Source organism: Trichoderma harzianum (assembly GCF_003025095.1).
Source record: "Trichoderma harzianum CBS 226.95 unplaced genomic scaffold M431scaffold_5, whole genome shotgun sequence".
NCBI classification, from domain to species: Eukaryota; Fungi; Ascomycota; class Sordariomycetes; order Hypocreales; family Hypocreaceae; genus Trichoderma; species Trichoderma harzianum.
In genome coordinates, this window is record NW_020209253.1 from 286363 (window position 1) to 308898 (window position 22536).

At 53.8% G+C, this 22536-nt stretch overlaps 6 protein-coding genes across 6 annotated transcripts; 3 read left to right on the top strand and 3 right to left on the bottom strand.

Annotated features, from left to right (window-relative positions):
- Positions 1 to 479: 479 nt before the first annotated feature.
- On the top strand, positions 480 to 2251 carry M431DRAFT_82573 (hypothetical protein; the record flags this gene model as incomplete). The annotated part of the gene is made up of 3 exons (XM_024923185.1): positions 480 to 546; positions 674 to 1096; positions 1164 to 2251. 3 exons carry the CDS (start codon positions 480 to 482, stop codon positions 2249 to 2251), a joined length of 1578 nt encoding a protein of 525 aa, XP_024775054.1.
- Positions 2252 to 2724: 473 nt separating this feature from the next.
- Positions 2725 to 4367, bottom strand: M431DRAFT_480915 (hypothetical protein; the record flags this gene model as incomplete). The annotated part of the gene is made up of 2 exons (XM_024915910.1): positions 2725 to 4105; positions 4168 to 4367. 2 exons carry the CDS (start codon positions 4365 to 4367, stop codon positions 2725 to 2727), a joined length of 1581 nt encoding a protein of 526 aa, XP_024775055.1.
- Positions 4368 to 6130: 1763 nt separating this feature from the next.
- M431DRAFT_507048 (hypothetical protein) lies at positions 6131 to 8700 on the top strand. The gene has a single exon (XM_024918912.1). It carries the CDS (start codon positions 6359 to 6361, stop codon positions 8609 to 8611), a length of 2253 nt encoding a protein of 750 aa, XP_024775056.1. The 5' UTR covers positions 6131 to 6358; the 3' UTR covers positions 8612 to 8700.
- Positions 8701 to 9859: 1159 nt separating this feature from the next.
- Positions 9860 to 12556, bottom strand: M431DRAFT_507050 (hypothetical protein). Its single transcript, XM_024918913.1, has 4 exons — positions 12335 to 12556; positions 11898 to 12029; positions 10292 to 11817; positions 9860 to 10184 (listed from the first exon to the last, which is right to left on the bottom strand). The coding sequence occupies exons 1-4, from the start codon at positions 12354 to 12356 to the stop codon at positions 9972 to 9974; spliced, it is 1893 nt and encodes a 630-aa protein (XP_024775057.1). The 5' UTR covers positions 12357 to 12556; the 3' UTR covers positions 9860 to 9971.
- Positions 12557 to 13681: 1125 nt separating this feature from the next.
- On the top strand, positions 13682 to 14374 carry M431DRAFT_83094 (hypothetical protein; the record flags this gene model as incomplete). The annotated part of the gene is made up of 2 exons (XM_024923268.1): positions 13682 to 13949; positions 14025 to 14374. The coding sequence occupies 2 exons, from the start codon at positions 13682 to 13684 to the stop codon at positions 14372 to 14374; spliced, it is 618 nt and encodes a 205-aa protein (XP_024775058.1).
- Positions 14375 to 14802: 428 nt separating this feature from the next.
- M431DRAFT_83959 (hypothetical protein) lies at positions 14803 to 19671 on the bottom strand (the record flags this gene model as incomplete). The annotated part of the gene is made up of 3 exons (XM_024923375.1): positions 14803 to 15289; positions 15360 to 15871; positions 16741 to 19671. 3 exons carry the CDS (start codon positions 19669 to 19671, stop codon positions 14803 to 14805), a joined length of 3930 nt encoding a protein of 1309 aa, XP_024775059.1.
- Between the last annotated feature and the right edge of the window lie 2865 nt (positions 19672 to 22536).

Consider the following 22536-nt stretch of genomic DNA (forward strand, 5'->3'; position numbering starts at 1 on the left):
TGGTTCGGCGCCGAACCCTTTTCATCGCGACAATGCTTCGTTCTCCCGTCTTTGGTGACCGGGCAATTCGCATCCTGGGGCCGTGACCGTTGAATTTGGCCGAGGCGAGACAAAACATCCAGCCGGGCTCGAACCTGCAGGGAGACACGGAACGCAATCCATCAAAAAGTGTCCACCTTCGAGAGCCACTCGGCTCCGTTGCCATCACCTCCGATCCTACGCGTTAGCGGCGTGCACCAAGTGCCGGCAGAAGCACAACGGAAAGCGGCTGAAGGTTGCGCGATCCGCTGCAGGGCGGGCATTTGATGGCAGCAAATCGACAAGATAACCCCATAGCGGCTGCAAGAGGGTGAATGCGAAACGATTTGGGGGCGGTTGGTTTTGATATTCGGACACGTTCCGTTGGCCAGCGTTAACACTGGGGCGAAGTTGGATCTGCGGAGGGTCGCCGGGAACGAATCACCAACAGCCGGCCGATCATGGCTGGACCCAATCTCTTTTTTATCTTGACCGTTATCATTATTGCCAGCGGGTCTATTCCTAAAGGTGAGATATATCTTTTCCATTGATAGAAATCGGCTGTGGTTTCTTTTGCGTCTTTTCTTGTCCTCTAGCGCCATCCCCCCTATTCGCTGGGCTGCACCGAAAAAAAACCGCTGACCTGTTGTTCAAGGCTACGATGAAGGCGGATTTGCTGCAGTGGCAGACATGCCATCCTTCCTACATGACCTAGGCCTAATAGGACGACAGTGGGAGGGCAGGAGGCACGAGCTCATCGCGAGAAAAGCGAACATAACGTCGTTTGGCGTCCTCGGCGCGGCGTTTGGTGCCATCATCGCCTTGGCCATTACAGATAAGCTCGGACGCCTGCGGACATGGCAGACCTTTATGGCTGTTTGGATGACTGGCTTCTTTATTACGACCTTTTCATCTGGAATAATGGGGCTGTTGCTGTTCTCGCGGCTGTTCTCTGGCGTTGGTGCTGGTGGCCTTACGGTCGTGGCACCCCTTTATCTCACGGAGATTGCTCGATCCAAGTCTCGAGGGATGGTGGTGTCCGTGTACATGGTATTGCTGCTATCTTTCCTCATGTTCGGTTGGTCACTCAAAGATTTTCCATACTTGCTGATTATTCATTCGTCTCTAACATGGCATGTTTACAGGGTTCTTCATCAGCTATGGAGCCAGAAAGTCTCTACCCCCGTCCAGGGAGCAATATCGCGTTGTACTATGCGTGCCTTTGATCCCCGGAGGCATTGCCCTGTTCTTTTCGTCTTTTCTCAAGGACACTCCTCGCTGGCTTGCATCGAAGGGCCGCAATGACGAGGCTCTCGTCGTGCTATCCAGACTGCGAGGAGCGCCTCCTAACGACTCAGCCGTTAAAAGAGAATATGCCGAGATCGTTGAGCAGGCGCGAGATGCGAAGCAACGGCTGTCCGACACCACGACGTGGCAGCTTGTAAAAGAAGTTGCCACCATTCCCACCTATCGCAAGCGGTTTCTCTTGGGCCTTGCGATGCAGGCAATTGCCCAGTGGACGGGCGGTAACGGAATCACATACTACATCCCCACCATTTTCCGATATGCCGGTGTCCGCAGTGACAATATATCGTTGATCAACTCTGGCGCTTATGGAGCGCTCAAGCTCTTCTTCACCATGATTTTCACGTGGGGCCTCATCGACATCATTGGGAGGCGCATCTGCTTCATGAGCGGTCTGTTCCTCCAGGGCGCCACGCACGTATACATGGCTATCTACATGGGCATTTGGATCGACTCTCAAAATAAGTCCGCGTCCGATGCCGCCGTTGCATCTGTGTTCATCTATGCTGTTGGCTGGTCTATCGGACTGTGTACCATCCAGTACTTGTACGGCACTGAGATCCTGCCCACGCGGGTAAGAAGCGTCTGCTACGCAACCAACATGACGATACACTGGTTTTTCCAGTTTGCCGTCGTGCGTTCCACGCCGGCCATGTTTGACGGCCTCAATATCTGGGGCGCGTACGTGTTCTGGGCATGCATTTGCTTCATCGGCCTCGTGGTCCTCGGCCTCTGGGCCCCTGAAACAAAGGGCGTCCCGATGGAGAGAATGGAGGAGCTGTTCTCCGGGCCGTGGTACATGGGGTGGAAGGCGAAGCTGGGCCCGCAGCGCGATGCAGAAGAGAGATCGTTGGGCAGATCCCCGTCCGAGGATCTGGGCGGCAGTTCTGAAGCTGTGCAAGTGAATGCACAGACGAAATATCCATGATCTTGATTAGCCTTGATGTATTGATATTGTGCGCTGCCTTTTTTGTCTTTTCTTGGATTTGTCTTGCTTATTTACAAAAAGCGTGCGTTGCGGGTATATATTCAACCTATGTAATCTGGCGTTGGCGTTGGATATTTGAAATACTTGGAAACAATGGTATATAGAAACCAAAAGACAGAGGAAACAAAATTGGTATTCCTGGTTATTTACCGCACATTGGCTCAATCACAACTGGTGTCACAAAGGCTTTTAATTCTTTTGATTCTTCACAATGAACAAGTGATGAGGATTGTCAAAAACATCAATGTTTTGTATTGTTACGCAGGGTATAGTAAAATGTCGGCAACACCCAAATGTCAACCAACATGTCATCAATCATGGCCATAAAATAGCATTCAAAAAAACAGCAAAGCCCAAATCCCAACCAACATCTCCATCGATAAATTCCCCTCTCAATAGAATACGCACAACTATTAGTAAGAAGACAGTTGGTAGCTGCCCATCTTCCTGGGCGGGACCTTTGCCTGGAACATGCGGTCAATCTCGTCAAACGTGCGGCCCTTGAGCTCAGGAACGTAGAACCAACTCCATGTGGTGGCAATGAGGGCCAGCCCGCCAAAGATGAATCCGACCTTGCCCCGAAGGTTGGCCTCGTCGGGGTTGACCATGTAGGGGATGGCAAAGTTGAAGATGATGCCCATGATTGCCTGGGTGGCCGTGGCGAGGGCAATGGTGGGAGCTCGGAGGGAGGTGCTGCTCGCCTCTCCCAGGATGGCAAAGGCCATGGCGCCGAGACCGATGTAGTAAAAGAAGGCGTAGACGACAGTGAGGGAGGCCTGCACCCACTTGGCGGCGCCGGTGGGCACAACGTCCATGATGCCGATGAGGAAGAGGATGAGGGTCAGAATGCACATGCAGCCGACGAAGAGGCTGCGGCGACCAAGTCGGTTCATGACGATCCAAGAGACAATGTTACCACCCAATCCGCAGGCACTGACACCAATGCCGAGGTTGAAGCTCTTTGACTGGGGGAGACCGGCCAGCTGGAAGAAGTAGGTGGAAAAGCCCATGACGAAGATGATACCGGTGAAGTGCTGGCACACGAAGACGCCCATGCTGATGCAGGTTCGGACGAGGTTGGTGCCCTTGAAACACTGGATGAAGGAGCCCTGCTCAGAGTTGGAGGCTTCCTCTTCGGCAATGGTGGCCTCGAGGGTGGCGAGCTTTGCGTTGAGGTCGACGTCGGACCCGTAGAGGGAGCGGAGAGACTTGAGGGCCTGATCACGCTTGCCAGCGCGGGCGAGATACCACGGCGTCTCGGGGGCGAAGGGGAGCAAGACGATGAGGAAGAGGCAGAAGAAGAGCTGGATGGCAAACGGAGCACGATAAGCCCACTTGTCGGTGCGCAAGCCAAAGCCCTTGATGGCGGCGTTGGACAGCAGCTGGCCGGAGCCGATGCCGAACTGCACGCCAGCAGTGGCGATACCACGGAAGGCAACAGGAGCGCACTCGGAGGCAGCAAGCGGTGACAGCGTCAGGTAGAATCCCAGACCAAAGCCAAGAATGAGCTTGGAAATGAGGAAGGCGGGCCTGATGGTAGAGAACATCTCGCCAAAGATGCCTCCCGTGACGATGGCGATGCCGGCCAGCAGTGCGGCCTTGCGACCCCAGCGATCGGCGACCCAAGAGCAGGCAAAGCCGCCAAAGAACTGGCCAACACCGCTGATGGTGTTGAAGGCGCTCAGCCAGTCGGCGGGGATAACGTAGCCGTCTGTGTCATTGTACCAGTAGCCAAAGTCGCGGCGGAATGGCTCAACAGAGAGCATGCCTCCGTTGACCTGAGCATCGAAACCCCTGGGAGAGATGTGTTAGTTGAATGAAATTTGAATGATGGATGTAGCTACTCTCAAACTCACCAGCCAACTCCGGACATGGCCCAGTAAAAGGCCCAAAAGACCAGGGCGGGGTGGTTGACAAAAACCTCCTTGACGGTCAGCTCATGCTCCCTCTGGATGTCGACTCGCACGGTATCGTCCTTGGGGTTGATGTCGTCGACGCCGGAAATGTGCGCCTCCAGCGCCGCACCAGAGTGTTTCTCATCGTCAGAAGAGCCCATGATGGCGATGAGGAGGCTTCCTCTAGTTTGTCTGTCTGTCTGCTTGTCTGTTCACCACCAAAGTCTGGAAATCTTGAGAGCAGCAGAGACTATGGGGCGGCTGACAGCTTGGCGAGAGCGAGAAAGGCAATTGGGACAGAGGCGGCCCCGAGGTTCATATACTTGGCAAAGACTGTGGTGTGAGGCGATTGCGGTCATCATTCGGCATGGGTTCAGAGTCTCAATCGATGGTGTTGATGCATCCTGTTTTGCACTGCAGCAAGTCCCTGTGGAGAGTTCGGACCGATTCTGTGATTGGTAGCGGCTAAAGAAGAAGAAGCACGAGTAGGGCCTAGGACGGACGTGGTTGGCCTAGAAGGCGGACGGGCATGAAGACAAAAAAGACTGCGTCGAATAGGGTTTGCAGCCTGGAGAAGTCCGGGGTACGGGTGGATGCAGGGGAGGCAAAAGATGGGGAAGGGAAAGGCCAGAAGCAGAAGCAGAAGCACAAAGAGGTTCTCACCAGCATAAACACAAAAACCAGCACCAGTGGAGGGGCGACGCTCCCCGGCAGTTGTGCGATAAGCAGCAAAGCCAACTTAACCTGTGTAAGACGGCCGGCGTCGTGATGGCGCTGCTTGAGAGGCGCCATTGGCTGCTTCCCCTTGATGGGCGGTTTGTCACGCTGCCTCTCCCGTGTGGTAAAAGGCGAGGGCTGGAGCTAAACCCAAGACTAGCAGATGGCTAGCAACAATATGCTGGCGATGCGGGGGTATACGAAGAATTTGATGTGGCTCGATGAGCTGCACAAAATGGGCAGATAGATAGGTGAGGTTTGGAGGCGGACGGCGAGACACACAGACCACCTCGTTTATTTTGGCCCGGCGTATTTGCCTCTTTGTATTTCGTAAACATTGATGCCGTACAATATAGTATGGATGATGATGACCATCGCATTCACGTTGCACAGTCGAGATGAAATCTGCCGAAGCCGGGCCTGTGCGCCCGTCGGGAGTTTTGGCACATGCATCACAACGGGAGGCGGTAACATCCGAGTCTGGAGAGAGGCGGGATGACACCGTGGTACTGCAATAAAAATACAATGCCAGGTAGTACGAGTAAGTGTTGTAGCAATATCAGATGAGGGATGACAAGAACCGGGACAAGGACAAGGACAAGGACGGCAAGGTATCGAAATAGAATTCACAAAATAAAGGTTGAAGAGATCAAAACCGACGGCGAATCGGAACTGAAACGCGCAAGCCAAGTACTATTACTCATGTACCCTGCCGGGAGCGGGGAAACAAACCGCCAGACAGGGAAAAAGACGAAGAAAAAATTCTGCTCCCTGCCGAGATCAAAGTAGCCTATCCATCCATCTTTTCTTCACTAACCACCTTTTGATACTATTACTCACACAACCACGATGCCATGCCGCCTTTTATTAACCTGAAGTCAAATCCCACAGCAAGCGGCCGACGCCTCTCTGGTTAGCCCAGCGCTACTCCGAAATCGAGTCGACGCACGAAACGAGCCGGTGCGCCTTTCGGTTGAATATCGATCGGCCCAGGAATAGCGGCCCTTAGCACCCCCTACAGCCTGCCCCAGAGCCTCTGCAACCCCCCCAAAAGTGCCCCAAAGTCCCCAGACTGCCCCGGACTCGCCCCCCCCTCCTTTTCGGCTCCATGCCCTGCAGCGGCCCTGCAGAGCCCTGCAATGCCCTGTCGAGCCGCTAACGAGCTTTAGGGCTCCCCCAGACCTGTAGGCGGCTAAACCAACCTGCCGTAGCCCAACCTGAATCATAAAGGACAAGGAGCCACCTGACAGCCGGTAGCATCGATCGCGCCTTGCTAGCATCACGTTCAACTCACCACCGAGACTCCCCGAGCCAACTTCTCCCCTCATCCGCAGCCGCATCATCGCGACTCTTCGTCTGCCTTGCCTCGAGTCTTAGTCGAACTCGGCCTGAAGTAGTCCTCCGCGGCCCTGTGCTGTGCATGCCGCCACCCGCAATGCCGCCGTCTCACCCAGCTTCAGCTCCAGCGCCAGGGCCACAGGCCGCACAGCGACAGGAGCCACTGCCCTTTCTCGCAACGGCCCTCTCATATACGAGCGCTTCTAGGCCTAGCTCTGCTTCCTCGGGCCCAGGCCCAGGCACCGGCCCGAGTACAGGCACGGGCACGGGTACGGGCATAGGTAGCTTCTCTATCAATGGTAACGGCGTGGCTGGTACTCATGCCGCCAACGCCATGGCGCGTCCTCCTGGCCAAGCTGCCTCGCCTCTGTCCATGGCCCTCGCCCCGGATGTCGACGACCTGGATGCCGACGGCGACGTCAACGCCAACGGTCCACAGTCGCCGGCAGACGCCGCCGGCATGAACCGCCGTCCGGGGAAGCGTCCGGCCGCCCGCGGCACGGCCTTCTATCCCCGGAAGCGAGCCAACACGGCCTGCCAGGTCTGCAGAGCCCGCAAGACCAAGTGCGACAACAAGAAGCCCGCCTGTAGCTACTGTGTCAGCGTCGGCGCCACGTGCATTCAGTCCCCAGTGGATCTGTCAAGCTTCGACCCCGCCAGCCTGAAGATCCTCGATCGTATCGACGAGCTGGAGCGTCTACTGCGGCATGCTGTGCCCTTGCCAGGCGCTGCCGACGCTGCGGCGCCACTGTCGGCTCTCGCTCCGGCTCCAGGCTCGGGCCTCTCCAGCCAGCACCGGCTGCCCCCACTCTCGCGATCCAGGGCGTTTGACGGCGCTGGCGGCGGAATCCACGGCCAGAGTTCCAGTGTGAGCAGCCTCTCAGGGCTCAGGAATCCAGACGATGAGCTGGATCTCACCAGCCTGCTGCCTCAGCGTGTGGATCACATCCTGCAGTGGCCAGCTTTCCAGAATTCCGGTACCCACCACCATTCGCCAGCCTCATTTCGCGCCCCTCCCGATGCCATCGCAACCCCTCCCTCCGGGTCGGCCTCACTGGCTGGCCTCATCGATATGGATTCCCACCGCATATATAGATTGCTGGACAACTTTTTCCTTCATATCCACTGCAAGAACCCAATCCTCGACGAGGTCTTGGCCCGCCGCATGGTCCTCAATGCCTTTCTGGACGGCATAGACTGGTCTCCCGCCTCGTGCCTTGCCCTCATAATATGCGCCCTGGGCTGCATTGCCACGCCCTTTGGCCCTAGTGGGGAAACCAAACTGGGCACCCAGACCTATAACGACTCTCAAATCTTCTTCCAGGCTGCCCAGAAGCGTATCGGCATCTTGCTTGTGCGCTCCGACATTGTGGGGGCGCAGTGTCTGTTCCTGTCGGGCATCTACCTGATGATGGTCTTCCAGCCCGTCTATGCCTGGCGCTTCTTCTCTCAGGCTCTGGCCGCCTGTCAACATTTCCCCTTTTTGGCTCGAGCCCAAAACCTCAACACCTCTTTGGATGCCATGGAGATGGGTCGCCAAGACACCCAAGAGCAAGCCGTCTATTGGTCGGCGTGGAAGTCGGAACGAGAGCTACGACAGGAGCTAGACCTTCCTGATTTCGATATCCTCCACTCTGGCAGCACATTGTATCCGCCCTTCTTCCCCGCACCACCGGTTGCCCCGGCCGAGTCTCCGGATGGGCCCGACACCGAGACCCAGCGTGCTCGCGCCGCCTGGCTCTTCTACCTGGCGGAGATCTCGCTCCGTCGCCTCACTAGCCGTCTCTCCAGAGAGGCGCTAGACCTTCGTCAGCGCTATTCCTCTGATTCCATGTTGATAGACATGCTTTTGGACATGATGCCCGAGTACGAGGCCCAGATCCGAGAATGGTCGGATAGCCTCCCCGCGGACCTCTCCATTCACACTCCTGTGGAGGAGGACGGCATATGCCGGTCAGTTCTCCGAGGGCGGATGATTAACTTGTTTGAGCAGATCTACTGGCCCTTTGTCATGGCCAGCATCAGTGCTCACAGCGCGAGGCGTCCGGTCAAGCCTGCCGTGGCAGAGTTTGCCAAAAGAGGATTGGAGACGCACATGCACCAGGTGCATGTAAACAAACCCGGCTTCCACCACCGACACCATGGAAGCATGTTTATGATACGAGCCTGCACACGGAGTGCTTTGGTTTTATTGGCGGCCGCCAAAGCCGGTTGCGCGATGCCCACTGACTGGGAGGATTCTGTTTACAAGACTGTCGGCATGTTAGCTTATTGGGAGGATGAGGACCGAGACTTGATACATTGGAGATCCACGTTGGAGCGAGAGCTTGCCCTTGCTCGTCATGAATGACCCAAAAGCGATACCTCTTATGTTGGGTTTTTTCTCTCACATGTTTTAACACTTTCCTATATCTTTTCAATATTCTTCATTTTAATGACAGACACTTCTACTTGTCTGAACTGAGCCCTCAAGGTGGTTTCCTTCTTCTTTTCTCCTTTTACTCCCATCCCTCTCCTTAAAGTCGGTGAGACAATACGACATGAACGCTTGCCACAGAGTCGCGGTGCGTCAACGGCCACATGGCTTTTCGCCTCGTACAGCCAGAGTCAAGCATAGCGCATGCAAGGACGTGACAAAAACCAGGATCATGGGTCATCGGTACCGGTACCAGCCTTTGGCTCAACGTTTAAGCGGCATCTTGTTTTGGCAATTGTAACACATTTGTGGCCGGAGTTTTTCTTGCGTGGCTTGCATTACTCCGTAAACGTAACGAATCGTTCGGTGATGCGGTGAGGTGTCGCGTCGGGGAGTGTCGCCTCAGTCAGCTCCGCGCTAGTGACCAACATTCATTCGACTTGTTGCCCCGGATTGTGGCCCTTTGCGAGATGCCCTCAGCTGAGCTCCTCGGATAATCCGCTGCTCGTTTGCTCGTTTGCGAGATGGATTCGATGATGGGATCACATGGACTGCCCCGACTTTTCATGAGTCCTAGCGCGACAAAGAGGCCGACGGCGTTGTGCGATTACGGCGGTCATGGTTGAATGGGATCTTGCTCTCTTGATCGCCTCGCCCTCTCGCTTCATCTTCCCCTTTTCTCCTTGTTCTCGTGTTCTCGTGTTCTCGTGTTTTCTCAGCCGATGTTCGAATGAAATGACGATCGAATGATATAACGGCCAACGAGCGAATGATCTTTAGACATGTCTGTTTTTATCTCGCTCGATAGTTCACCCCTATTATGCTGGGACCGATTAGTTTTGATTTTCGCTTGATTTACAAGACGAGAATGATTTACTCAGACCTTTGAACTTCACGTTTCCAGTCCCTACGATTAGCATGTTTGATTTTCAACAATATCTGGAAGCAGGCAGTGTTCAAGGCATCGTCCTAGCTGGGCAAACATAGTTCTGGTTTATGCTAAATGAAGCAACAGTGTCATCACACAAGATTGTATATGTATATAAAACAAAGAGCAAACAAAAGTCTTTCGTACAAAATGCAACGAAACCCGCCTTTACTCCCAAGTTTCCACCTATGCGACCGAATCCATGCTCGATGCGTTGCCGACACGTCTACGTGCCGTCGAAGTCCCCCCCTTATAAAAAAGCCAAAGCCAAAGCCAAATCGAGAGCGAGAAGAAAAGAGGAGCAGAAGAAGATAATAAAAAAGGAAAAAGAAAACTCATGCACCGCGTCCCTCCCTCCTTCATCATTTACCTCCGTCCCCGCGTCTCAGAGGCCTCTAGGAAAGACGGATCCTTAATACTGCCTCCTGCGTCGTCTAGTCCCGCGACTGGTCTGTTGTAGCTAAAGTTGACAAACTGGTCCTGCATCGTCTTTGACAGCACAAAGTCGTCGGGCACGGAGTCTTGGGCGGGCTCGTTCTTGAAGATGTCGTCGACGTTGCTGACGTCGGAAGCACTGGCCTGCCACGTACAACCGCCGTCTGTCAGCATACGTTCGGGAAGAGGAATCTGGCCCCCGGGTTACACAGGGGCCTCCATGATGGGTCAGTTGGGGAAGAGAGACTTACCACGTTGGGTTTGAACGTCGGTTCGTATTTTCGCTGCAGAAGCTTCTTCCAGTCGATGCCGTGGAAGAAGGGGTGTGACTTGATTTCGGTAGAGCCGTTGACTCCCAATCTCTTGTTGGGGTTTCGATCCAGGAGCTTGGTCAGGAGGTCCCTGGCGGCCGGGGGGACGACATCGTAGCCGGGGAAGTTGAGAGGGGCTGTCAGGATCTTGCGATACATTTCGTTTGTGTTCTCGTCATAAAACGGCGGCAGACCCGTTAACATTTCGTACAGCAGCACGCCTAGCGTCCACCAGTCGACTGTCTTGCCGTAGCCCTCGCCCTTGAGCAGCTCTGGTGCTAGGTATTCAGGGGTACCGACAAAGGTATTGGTGGAATCTTCGTCCTTCATCTCTAACTTGCAGAGCCCAAAGTCACAAAGAGCAATGTGGCCCTGGTAGTCGAGGAGGATGTTTTCGGGCTTCAGATCTCGATAGATGACGTTGAAGCCGTGCAGACACTCAAGCGCGCAAAGCAGCTCTGCAGTGTAAAAGCGAGAGCGGTTAATATCGAAGCGCCCTTCTTTAGATAGATGGAAGAATAACTCTCCGCCGTTGACAAAGGCCAGCACGAAGTAGAGCTTTTCGGGAGACTGGAAACTGAACTTTAACGGGACGATGAACGGATTGTTGATTTGGGCGAGCACGGAACGTTCCGCGAGCGTGTGCGTTACTTCGGACCGAGTGATGATTTTGGCCTTTCGGATTGTCTTGATGGCGTAGATGCGGCCGGTGTCCTTCTTCCGAACCTGCATGACCTTTCCAAAGCTACCCTTGCCAACTAGGGTGAGGAGGTCAAAATCGTCGATGGTGAGCTTGCCGACGCGGTTTTCGACGAAATTGACGCCAATCTGAAGTTTGCCTGTTCCATTTTGTAAGTCAAACCAGCCCAGGCCACTAAAGGCCTGGCCCTGCTGCGGTTTTTCTGCCTGGCCCTTTTTGCCCGCCTGCGCGGCGTCGGGAACGGCTTCAAATCTGGGATTCACGCGGACGGCGCCCAAGAAAATGTCCTGGGTCCTGCCTGTGCCTGCAGCCGCCGCCGGGTTTCTCATGAAGAGCTGGACGGTCAATTCGCCAACACGGGACACGTCAAACTTGTACTGGGTGTTGGAACCAGCCCAGACAGGGTTCTCGGGGTTTCCATCAACAGAGTTGATGAAAACTTGGTTCTTGTCAAAATCCACTAGGGCGTACGGCATGTACTTGCCCGACACACGGCCGTGGTTGGTGGGGATGCCCTTGAAGCCCGACCCGGAGGACGTCTGCGGCCTGTCGAGGCTACCAGAAAAGGCAGAGGCGTTTCGAGTAGATGCCCCCGTGCGCGTAGAGCCGCTCAGCGCATCTCCGGCAGAGTGGGCGCCAGTCGAGTGGCCCGCTGACAGTGCATCTTGATATTCTTCGGGGAGGGAGAGGCCGCGGGCTTCGTAGAGGGTGAGGACGAGGATGCCAGGTTTCGCGGGCTTTATTACGGGCGCCTGTGTGAGGTCCTCTATTGAAAGGGGGAGAGAGGAAACACAAAGTTAGACAAGAATATGAAAGAAAGGGCGGAAATGTGTCTGATGGACGTACCGGAGGCTCTCGCATCTGCGATGCTGTTGACGTCAGACGGGGTGGTGGCACCACTCTTATCCTTGGCCTTGTCTTTGTCCTTGGTAGAGGGTGTTGACGATTTCGAGAAGCCCAGGTGGGTTTCTTTGAGTTCTGAAGAGTGTCCTCCGTCAGCAGGAAGAAGGGAAGAGAAGACAGCTATGGAGACATTATGTGGATTGGCGGATCAGCTGGTTGCAGGCCGAGGCTGGGGGGTAAGGCTGAGGATATTCAGGGTTTGGCGTCCAGCCACCGGACCAAGTCTTTACGCACAGACAAAGAAAGCAGACACGCTGGCAGATTTTGACCGATTGAACATGATGACGATGAGCAGAACGACAGAGACGGGCATCTAGATACCCAAAGACGCAGCAAAGCCCGATCGGGATGGGGGATGCAGAGCAAATCGCCAAACTCACTTTTGGTCAGGTTCCAAGACATGGTTTGCACCAGCGCAGCGAGGCTGGACGATCCAGCAGGGTGAAGGAGTTTGGAGTCGTCCGAGTGCGAGCTGCGACTTGGGATTCGAATCTGGGATTACTGGAATACAGGCCTGGACTTGTGATTCGAACTCGGGATTTGGAATAAATCGGGTGGGGGTGGGCGCAGGATTCGAGGTTCAGGTTCGGGATGGGAGTTTGGTGTATTGGAATCAAAATGGAATTGGCTTTCGGATCAGGTTTGATTTGATGCAATGTGACGGCGGCCACTGACGCGGGAGCGGGGGCGAGCGGCACAGGGGTTGCTGAGCGGGGGTTGGAGGCCTGTGAGGCGCTGGAGGAGAGCCCTGGAGTGCTGTGGCGCGACTTTGCAGCGGGCGTTGGCTGCTGTGCTTTCAATGATGCGCGGACCAGCGATGAAAGGCTGATTCCAATTTACAGCGAGACTGGGCGGATGGAGGTGAATTAACTTTTCAGATTGTGCGCAACAGTGTTTCAGTACAGTATGACTCAAGACTTCACTAGATCTCTTACCATTTCTCAAATACAGAGTCGCAGAGTACTAGGTACTGATTGCACTGCCTCGTGATGACGATTTCGCTCCAAGTCGGAAGATGAAATGGAATTTGATCATCACTTCAAGTCATCCAACAGCAGCAACCAGCGTTACCACCCTTGCTCATTGCTCATGCACAGGAACCCTTACATCCCTAACTTCCAACTCCAGTTCCAGCTCCAGCATCAAAACCCCCCCAAAATACGGGGTGCATAATCAATCAAGCCTCAAACAAGGTACCAAGTAATCCTTAGGAATCCATCCCCCCTGAACAAAACGCAGCTCCAAATCCCCCACATCATACTCAAAACGTCCCATCTCATATCCCAGTACACACTAAACAGTTTACGAAGAAACCGCGGCCCGGGATTTGTCATTGCCGTTCTCTCTCACTCTCACCTTTTTTCTCACTAGTACCAAGTTGGGCGAAGGGGTCCAATTGCGTCATGCACGCGATGCTCAGAAACTGGAGCCGAATCGATGGAATATTTTTCCTTAGCCCCTCATTGGGAAACTTTTTTGTCATTTTGTGTGTCTAGACTCGATCGAACCTTTTTATTGTAATTATTTTTACTTCTTTTTTTCCCTGTTTGTAATATCAAGAGGGGAGAATTATATAACATAACAATTACAACTCTCTGGGAACTATTTAACTCCAAGCCTCTTCCCCAACTATACCTTCAACCCCTCCAACAAACCAACCTCCACACAAACTCACAACTTACACAACCAACACCATACCCATCCGAAAACAACACAATCCGCCCATCATGATCTTCAACATCTTCTCCCGCCTCGCCCGCCCCTTCACCACCGCCTCCCGCCTCTCCGTCGCCCCGGAATCCTCCTCCGCAGCCGCTTCCACCATCCCCGAGGGCGCCCAGCGCTGCACCGTCGCCGCCGGCTGCTACTGGGGCACCGAGCACCTCTACCGCAGACACTTTTCCGGCAAGGGCCTGATTGACGCAAAGGTCGGCTTTATTGGTGGTGATTTGGACAACCCGACGTACCGCGCCGTCTGCGGCGGAAAGACTGGCCGTAAGTATACATATAACACAGCAAACCCCTTCCTCTGAGGATAAACCTCAAACTGATACTCACACGTATAAGCAGACGCCGAGGCCGCAGAGCTCATCTTCGACCCAACCCAAGTCTCCTACCGCCAGCTCCTCGAGTTCTTCTACCGCATGCACGACCCCACGACCCTCAACGCCCAGGGCCCGGACACCGGCCCCCAGTACCGCTCCGCCATCTACTTCCACTCTCCCGAGCAAGAGGCAATCGCCCGCGAAGTCACCGAAAAGGCAAACGCCCAGTGGTGGGGCGGCAAGATCGTCACCGAGATTGCGCCCGCGGGACAGTGGTGGACGGCCGAGGAGTATCACCAGCTGTATCTCGAGAAGAACCCTTCGGGGTATGAGTGCCCGAGCCACTTCTTGAGGCCGTTCAAGGACCTCGAGTAAGATTGGAGACGAGGGTGAAAGAGACGAGAGGGAAATCATGGACAAGATGAAGGAAACTTGTCCGTGAGCGATACGTAATTCAACATTCTTCACAGTATACCCATTTGTATATATATTCGCACATTCACAGCGCACTCATTGCAAGTTCAACCAAAGGGGTCATGTAGTCTTAATCAATACACTGCAACAATTGAATCTTTATTTCATTTCAGTTTTATTAATTTTTTTGTACATGTTTTTTCTCTTTCAATTCCTTCACTTATTGATACAATGGAAGTGCTGTGCTCCCGTAGAAGAGTATTTCATAAATAATTCATCCAATGAGGGGAGTTTATAACCTCTCGCAACCAAGTTTTTTTCTTGAGGGGAAAGAAAAAAATTAACCCATAAAACACCCCCGCAATCAATAGTCTCCGCGCTTCATTCCTCTATTTTCTGCGGTTCTGGTTCAGCATGAGAATCTGCACCATGCGGATGAAAATGTTCAAAAAGTCCAGCTCCAGCGAGATGCTCTCGTTGACGGGATCCCGCTTAATCACTCCGGCCTGCGCAAGGCGAGCGTGGTGCAGCACCTTTTGCACATCATACAGCGTGAAGCCGCCAAAGACGGCGAGACCTCCGTACAACCAGATGTTCTCAGTAAAGGCCAGTGTTCGGACGGCGGTGGCGGGGATGATCAGAGGCGCAAGACCAGAGGCGGCGACGATGGCGGCACCGGCCAGCAGAGGTCCACCGATGTACAGGTACTTCTCCTGCTTGGCGGTGGCACCGACGACGGACAGCGAACCCATCATGGCAATGGTGTAGAGACCGGCACGGGCGAGCAGAGGACCAGGGACAAAGGCCAGCAGAGGGGCAACAAAGGCGGCCTGAGTGGCGTTGAAAGCAGTCCAGAGAGCGTACTTGGGAACGTAGCTATTGAATGCGCATGTTAGTAAACCATACCATTTCCTTCTTTAAAAGCACGACAGGGTTTAATACTCACTTGTCAGGGCTAATGGATCGAGTTCCAATCATCGTAGCAAAGCTGAGCGCCAATCCTCCCAGTCCAACAACCCACGGGTTCGTCACCATCAGTCGGTACACAAATCCAGTCTGCACCATCTGTCTCGCCGTCAATCCGATGATGCCAACGCCGAGACCAGTGTGCAAAAATGTGTTGTTCAGATACTCCCGCTCAAAAAGCGGCATGCCTCCATCCTCTCTCGTCTCGCGGTTGAAGACGGTATTGATGGCAACCAGCGTACCGCCAAAGATGGCGCCTCCGACGAGCAGCTTTCGCAGCCCTGTTCCGCTCGCCGCCGCCTGGTGTCGGGTGGAAGCCTCCTGGTAATATGATCGTGCGAAGCCATGGCGAGTCGTCGCTGAGGCCACGCGGGAGGTGAAGAAGGCGCTGGTCGGCTTGGGTGTCTGGTGGTGGAAGCTTCGCATCGACGTCCGGAACGCAGATTTCGAGAGTGCAGGGAGCAGCCGCTGCTGCGCAATGCGCGCGGGGCCCTGCTGAATGCTCAGCGTAAATGACATTGCTGGGACCGCTAGTCCTTGTAATTTGGCTAGGTGTTTATTCTGTGTCGATATATGGTGATTGATGTGAAGCGCAATGCAATGGTTTGTCCAATGCGGGGAGATGGCAGTTGGTGAATTATATGAGTAAGAAACTCTTGCCGCCGGCTCCAGAATAATATACAGCTCTCGTCGCAGTAAAGCCGGGCCATGACGTTGGCCCGATACCTGCGCTACCTAAATCCGCGTCACGTGTTGGAAGCCTGTAGAAAGCTCCGGCAGTGGCGCCGAAGGTTCAAGCACAGCTTACAATAGGTATTCGATGACTAATGCCGCAGTTTTCCTGTATGGCTTCAGATCAATTTCTTGCAGCTTGGATTTCGGTACTCCGAACTCCGCCAAAGTCCGCGTGCTTCTGATGTTCCCTATGTTTCTAGCTTGTCAAGCCGTGTTTTTCCTTTCCATTAAATCGTTCAATATGCAATTACGTGCTATCCAAATACATACATGTTCCCATCTAACTGCCGACCAAAAATGCATCAACAAGGGAGAGATTGTCCAGCCCCAAGTACCCGGCTCATCACCCTTATTTCGTACCCATTTGCTTTGTAATATAGCCATCCAGAGAAGAAAAATCAACCAGTAAAAGCTCCCCGTCATGCCCCTTTCATGAGTGTCAATAGATACATGTTGTTTGATGCTATAAAGTACACCTCGTACAAAAGAAAAACCCCCCTCATAAAACATCAAGATGGATAATCATGCTGTCGCTAATACAATGATGATGGTGGTGATGATGATGACCTTGTTAATAAGCCATATCATCTAAGCCCGTCAGTTCCCTTTTCTATCACAAACTTGACAGGCGGCCTCCTTTTCTTGCCCATAAGGGTAGCGCCAGGCCTCGGGAAGAAGCTTGGTGTGGTGAGCATCGCTACACTCATCTTCCGTGGCGTTGGCAAGTCTCCAAGCATGCTGTCAAACGCTGTCGTAGGCCAGCTGTTCACTGATGTCAGCTCCGTCTTTGCTGTCCGGCTGTCGAACCCCCATTTCGAAACACTGCCTGCTCGAAGCCAAGGCTCAAGGTTGCGGCACTGGCTGACATCGACCCACTTGAGGCGTGTGCAGCCTCTGAGGATGTATTCCAGGCCTTTGCCCGTCACGCGGACACATCCTCGAACGCTAAGACCCTCGAGCTCGTTAAGATGCAGAGCGACGCTCTCCAAGCTGCCATCGCTCACGGCGCTGCCGCAGAATGCCAGCCTTAGCTCTTTCAGCTTCGGCAGGCCAAGAGCGACAACCTCTGTTGCAGTGTCGGAGAGTGCGCAGCAAAAGGACAAGTCGAGATGGGTCAAGTTCTTGGCTGCGTTGACGAGTGCTACGATGGCGTTGTCAGAGAGGTAAGTGCAGTCTGCCAGGCACAGTTGAGTCAGCTTCTCAAATTTGAACTGAGCCCACGACTGGAACCCTGCGTCCGTAATCGATGTGCAGCGGGTGAGAGACAGAGACTCGAGCCGGCTCGAGGCATGGGCGGCGAGATGGCCCATTGATCGATCAGTAATGTGTTTGCAGTATGATAAGTTCAGTGTGTTCAACTTGGAGCAACCAATAACTGTTCCCGGTGCTGGCATAGTAGGCGAAGGTTGTTGGGCAGCCTTCTCCTTTGCCTTCTTCCCCGAGCTCGATATCACAACCTTGCTGCTGCTCACGGGCGGCGGTTCGGGAACAACCCATCCGACAACTCGGCCAAGGAGGTTGTCTCCAACTTTTCGGCAGTTGCTCCAGTCGACTTCCCTGAGGCCCTTGGCGTTTTCGCTCATTTCGAGAATCTGGTTCGCCGAGACGTCCCATAGCGAGCGCATCCTCCACTTCTGCACATTCTTACCACAGGTCCGCCACAGCACGGAAAACCCTTCGTCAGTGATGTGGAAGCAATTATTCAGATCCATGACGAGAGCCCGAGTTCCAACAAAGGGAGCAATACTGTCGATAATAGCTTGGTCTGTCACCCTCCTGTTATAGTGGGAGAGGTCGACATATGTGCACAACTTTGGAGACGTAGTGAGGAGAGTCTTCCAGTGAGAACAGACACGCCGCAGCCTCAAAAGTTCGCCAACTTCGGCATACTGAAAAATTTGTACCAGGATGTTGTCTGTGATAGATGAAGGCTGAAGAGAATGCGGCCGGTGAGACAGCGTCTTGACTCGTTTTGCTGGTACATCAGATTCAAAGTCTGGAGCAGTCCAAGCAATGGGAGATGATGGCTGTGCTAACGGGGATCGCGCTCCATTTTGTCGAGTAGGCGTGGTTGGAGAAGCCTCGGTGGGCGTGGTCGGCGGTGCTATTGAATGGCGCCTTCGATTTCTCAAGTTTTCCATATCAACACTCAAAAAAGGATCGGGGTCCTTTGGCTCCATGACTTCCGAATCATCCCTAGGAGTCGCAGATATGGGCTTGAGAGGTGTTGCGAAGTTGTCATCAGGAAGGCTAAGGCGGGCGAGTCTCGGCGTTGGAGGGTCTGACTTGCTCGTCTTGCCGTGCTGGTCTGCGTCGGCCATGTCGACATCGTCGTCACGGTAGTTGTAGCGATGCCATGCTGTTTGCTCCACCTGTAATTTGATATCCGGGGGACATCGTGTCCACAGCTCATCCAGGGTTTCACCCGGTATCATTAAGCATTCCACCGTCGTGATTGATCTGACCGTTGCCGTTCGACCACGAGACAGGCCCAAACTAGCGACCTCTCCAAAGTATTGTCCAGTTTTCAGTCGTGGCCTTTTTTGGATCGATCTGGTCAGGCTTTCTGCTTCTTTATCTGTCTTCGGCTGTTGATGAATAACCTCTGCTTCGCCTCGTACAACGAAAAAGATCTCATGACCAGGGGTGCCTTGGCATACTATGTCGGTGAAGGGCGGGTAGGTTTTCGGTTGCACACTTAATCCTAGAAAGTGGAGGATGTCAGGCGGCAGAGAGGTAAAGAGAGGGAGCTCTTTGAGCGTCTTTCGGATGTTGACAAAACCGCTACCCAGAGCACTGCCGAGGGCCGGGTCTTCGATTACGCTGGGGCTTGGAGATTTCCGCTTCTTGGACTTGATCACCGCGCCGTCTTTGATCGCGCCGGTCTCTCCAGTCGACACTTCGCCTGGGTTCGTAGTGCGTGGAGTGAACTCGCTTTTGGGGGATTTGAGGGAGGCGCCACGTTCCAGTCGTTTTTTCTTGAGCACGCTTAGTCTTTCCTGCGCTTCCTGTCGAATGGCCTTCTCCATCTCTGGGAAGCTTGGCATGACCGTTTGAAGGTCTTCCTTTTTCAACACCAGCAGCAGGCACTTGGTTCGGGCGACGATGGTGGCGGTCCTAGGCATGTCCATGAGCACTCCGATCTCGCCGAAAAAGGCGCCAGCTTTGAGTTCTGCGTAAACGGCCTCGCCGTCTCTCGAGGTGACGGCGACAACGCCTCGCACCAGCCAGTACATGGCCTTTGCGTCATCCCCCTCCGTGACAATGTGGTCGTTGGGTCCATGTACTTGCGGTTTCAAGTGATTGCCAATTGCTACTAAAAACTCTTCCGACGCAGAAAGAAAGAGGGGAAAGGCTCTGATGCGATCTACCAGATCCAATGGCATGTCTCTGATGGTCGAGGCGGTAAGCGGGGATGGTCGCATCGGCCGTGTAGGGTTATTTTCGACGTTGAATGACCGGATGAGAGAGACTGGATCTGATTCTGCGCCGTTGCCATGTTGATGTCCCAGCGCCCGATAGTGCGAAGGCGCACTCGGAGAGCGATTGCGTCTCATTGTGATGCTCGGCCGGGTGGGATCTGGGTGCGGCTACCCTTGCAGGGTCGACTTGTTTCAAGGCGCGCTGAAGCCCTTTTGCGGTTACCCGCACCGCACGTTCCCAAGCAGCCTCAGAGATACTGCCTGCTCAGGGCGAGCGTCTCCCACGCTGCCTTGGATTAATCGGTTTTTGCGTGTGTCCGCGAGTTGTAAGTCTTCGCTGCTGAGGTTGGTAGTGTTGTGATAAACCCCGGACCATGCTCTTTCGGATGAGGCTAACGGATGCCCTGCTGTCGCTCATACAGTAGCGGCGGCTTCGCATATATTCTTCGCAACGGAACTCATCTACCGACAAGGTTGATACAAACGCTTCGGAATTATGCAGCGGGTAAGCGATATCGGGCCAGGGATGTCGCGGTGATGGCGGCGGTGCCCGACTGTCACCGACTATTTCGTCGAAAGGAGCGAAAGCTTGGAGGTGGTGCAAAGCTTCGCTATGCTGACGTCGACCCAAGAATGGATGAAAAACGAACCCTCAGCGACCCCGGCCACCGTTTATGGTCACTGGGCTCTGATTCTAGAGCGGAAGCGGTCGCGTGCCGGCAGCCAACAGGCTAGGTCGAGGGCATTAGCAAACAACGACAGCCCAGCAAAGTGGCGGAGAGGTTTCTCACAGAGGATATAGCAATCCCCGTGGGCAACGCTATAACGTCAGGAGTAGCCAGTCGTAAGTGTAAAGGGGTGTGTCCAGGCCGTGTCTGCTATGCGACCTCGAGGATTAGTGAGCAGATGAAATCGAGTCCAGGCCGTCGAGTTGGAGAGAAGATGAGGGAGGGTCGAAGGACAGCCAGAGGGTCATTGCGCAAAAGAGACAGACACGCACACACATGCACACACACACCATATTAGACAATCAGGCCGGCTACGGTATGGATGCTGCAGCTTTTTGACGTTGACGTGGGGTAGCTCCAAGCGGTGGGTTTTTTCCAAGGTTGGCGTGGCGAGCTGGCCGTTAGCCTCCACTGGCTTCCAGCGAGCGACAGCCTGCAGAAGCCCTGCAGCACCAAGCAAACAACAGCCGAAATGATGGAAGATCAGCGGCAACCCCGAAAGGAAAATCCCCCCCAAAAAGGACCGCCACGATTTCGAGGGGGTGTGTGTCCAAGTGAAGGGCAATGAGACCGGATTGAGAGGATGACAGATTGTCGAGCCTTGTCGAGGCAAGGTGTGTATGCGCCTGTACTCGCACAAATACAGTACAACAGCAATGGGAAGTACAGGTACTCCGTGCAGCCAAAGCAGTTGTACCAGCCCAGACAGTACCCAAGAGCCTCAGGACAGGGCTAGCAAACAACAAGGTTTACGTTGAAATTTCAGATTGATGCGACATCAGATCCATGCAGCGAACAGACGAAAAATTTTGATCCACGTCGCATGTCTTCTTTGATAGTCCTTAGTTGGCATACACATTAAGCAGCTGGAACGGCCTGCATCGGGCACTACGAGTAATGAGATTGCCTTCCATCTCTTCGGTGAAGGTGCCCTGCTATGCTGGCATTTTATCGTGCCGAAGTTCTAACCAAAGGGAGGCTGGAGCCGAGCTACCTACCGGCTTAATGCCGAAATCTGCATGACGCCAGCGGCGCCAATGCTTTCCATTTCCACAACGAAGGTCCCCTGAGAACGTGGCAATGCTTGCAGCCTTCAGAAAGGAAAAAAAAACAAATGATGATTTCGTGCCTATTATGTGGGATGTGTCGAGTTACACGTCGATGGCATATATCTTGACAGCACCAGATAGATCTACCAACGTTTGTGCATCTCGCTTGAAACACACGGTGGATTAGATTGCTAACCGAAGCCTCGCAGAATCCCAAGAGATCCGTCTAATGGTACCCTGCCTAGCAGGCCAAGAATACATGCGAATATCAACACAGCAGGTAGATGTACATGCGCAACCACCGTTCAATGAAACGCCACCACGATCCTTCAAGGCTGACATGCGCAGGACATCAAATCTCTTCTAATCAACTAGACAGTGTTTGCTGGCCATTCAATTGTATTTTGGATCCCTCTGTTACACCACCACGCACTCACTAATTACGGCGCCGTTGCCACGCACCGCTGCATCCGAGTCTGTAGAGTCGAGTGCTTGACTGAGTCAAGGTGTACAGGTACTACAGGTTTAGTACGGCTTCCTGCCGCACGGGGCGCTAAACGATCCATGCGCTCGGGATGGAACTGAGCATAACGCATGGACCAGGGCCCCTAGCAGGAAGAAGAGATACAGAAGAATGTTGGAAGCCTAGCTGCCAGACGGCCCTTCTGAACCATCCATGATCCTTGTGCTGTTCGGGTGTCTTTTTTGCAGCTAGCCGTCGCGCGGATCTCACAGCAAGGATACATATACGAAGAAGCTATCTATCTTTCTAGAAGGAAACAAGAAGAAACAAAAAAAGGAAAATGAGAGCGCGACGAAAGAAGCGCAAGGGAATAGAAACGGCATCGTAGATACATATTCCCCGTGCCTTGCCGTAATATTACGCGTGCCTTGCATATTCCTCCAGAAGCCAAGCCGCATGCGCACCCTTTCCGCGCTCACACTCCCTCCTAAACGCACTGCTACCACATGCACCTAGGACAAGCGTTCCGTAGCGATGCTGACCTGGGCTTAATCGTGCATGTACGGCTCGGTATATAAATAGAGCAGGTCGAGCCATTCCTACCTGGGCAGTTCCAAGCATCAGCACTCACCAGAATGGAATTTCAAGGCCATCAATATCTTTTCTTACTGATTAGTGCCAGGTAACACTTGGCTGCTCGGCATGCACGACTGACTACTGTACGCCTTTTGACGGCGAAATTGGAGAATAATCTCCGTCT

Coding starts and splice junctions, on each gene's coding strand:
- M431DRAFT_507048 (XM_024918912.1), top strand. CDS start 6,359: ATGCCGCCGTCTCACCCAGCTTCAGCTCCAGCGCCAGGGCCACAGGCC.
- M431DRAFT_507050 (XM_024918913.1), bottom strand. CDS start 12,356: ATGTCTTGGAACCTGACCAAAA. Junction 12,030..12,334: donor GTCTTGGAACCTGACCAAAA/GTGAGTTTGGCG, acceptor GACACTCTTCAG/AACTCAAAGAAACCCACCTG. Junction 10,185..10,291: donor CGACGTTCAAACCCAACGTG/GTAAGTCTCTCT, acceptor TGTACGTGGCAG/GCCAGTGCTTCCGACGTCAG.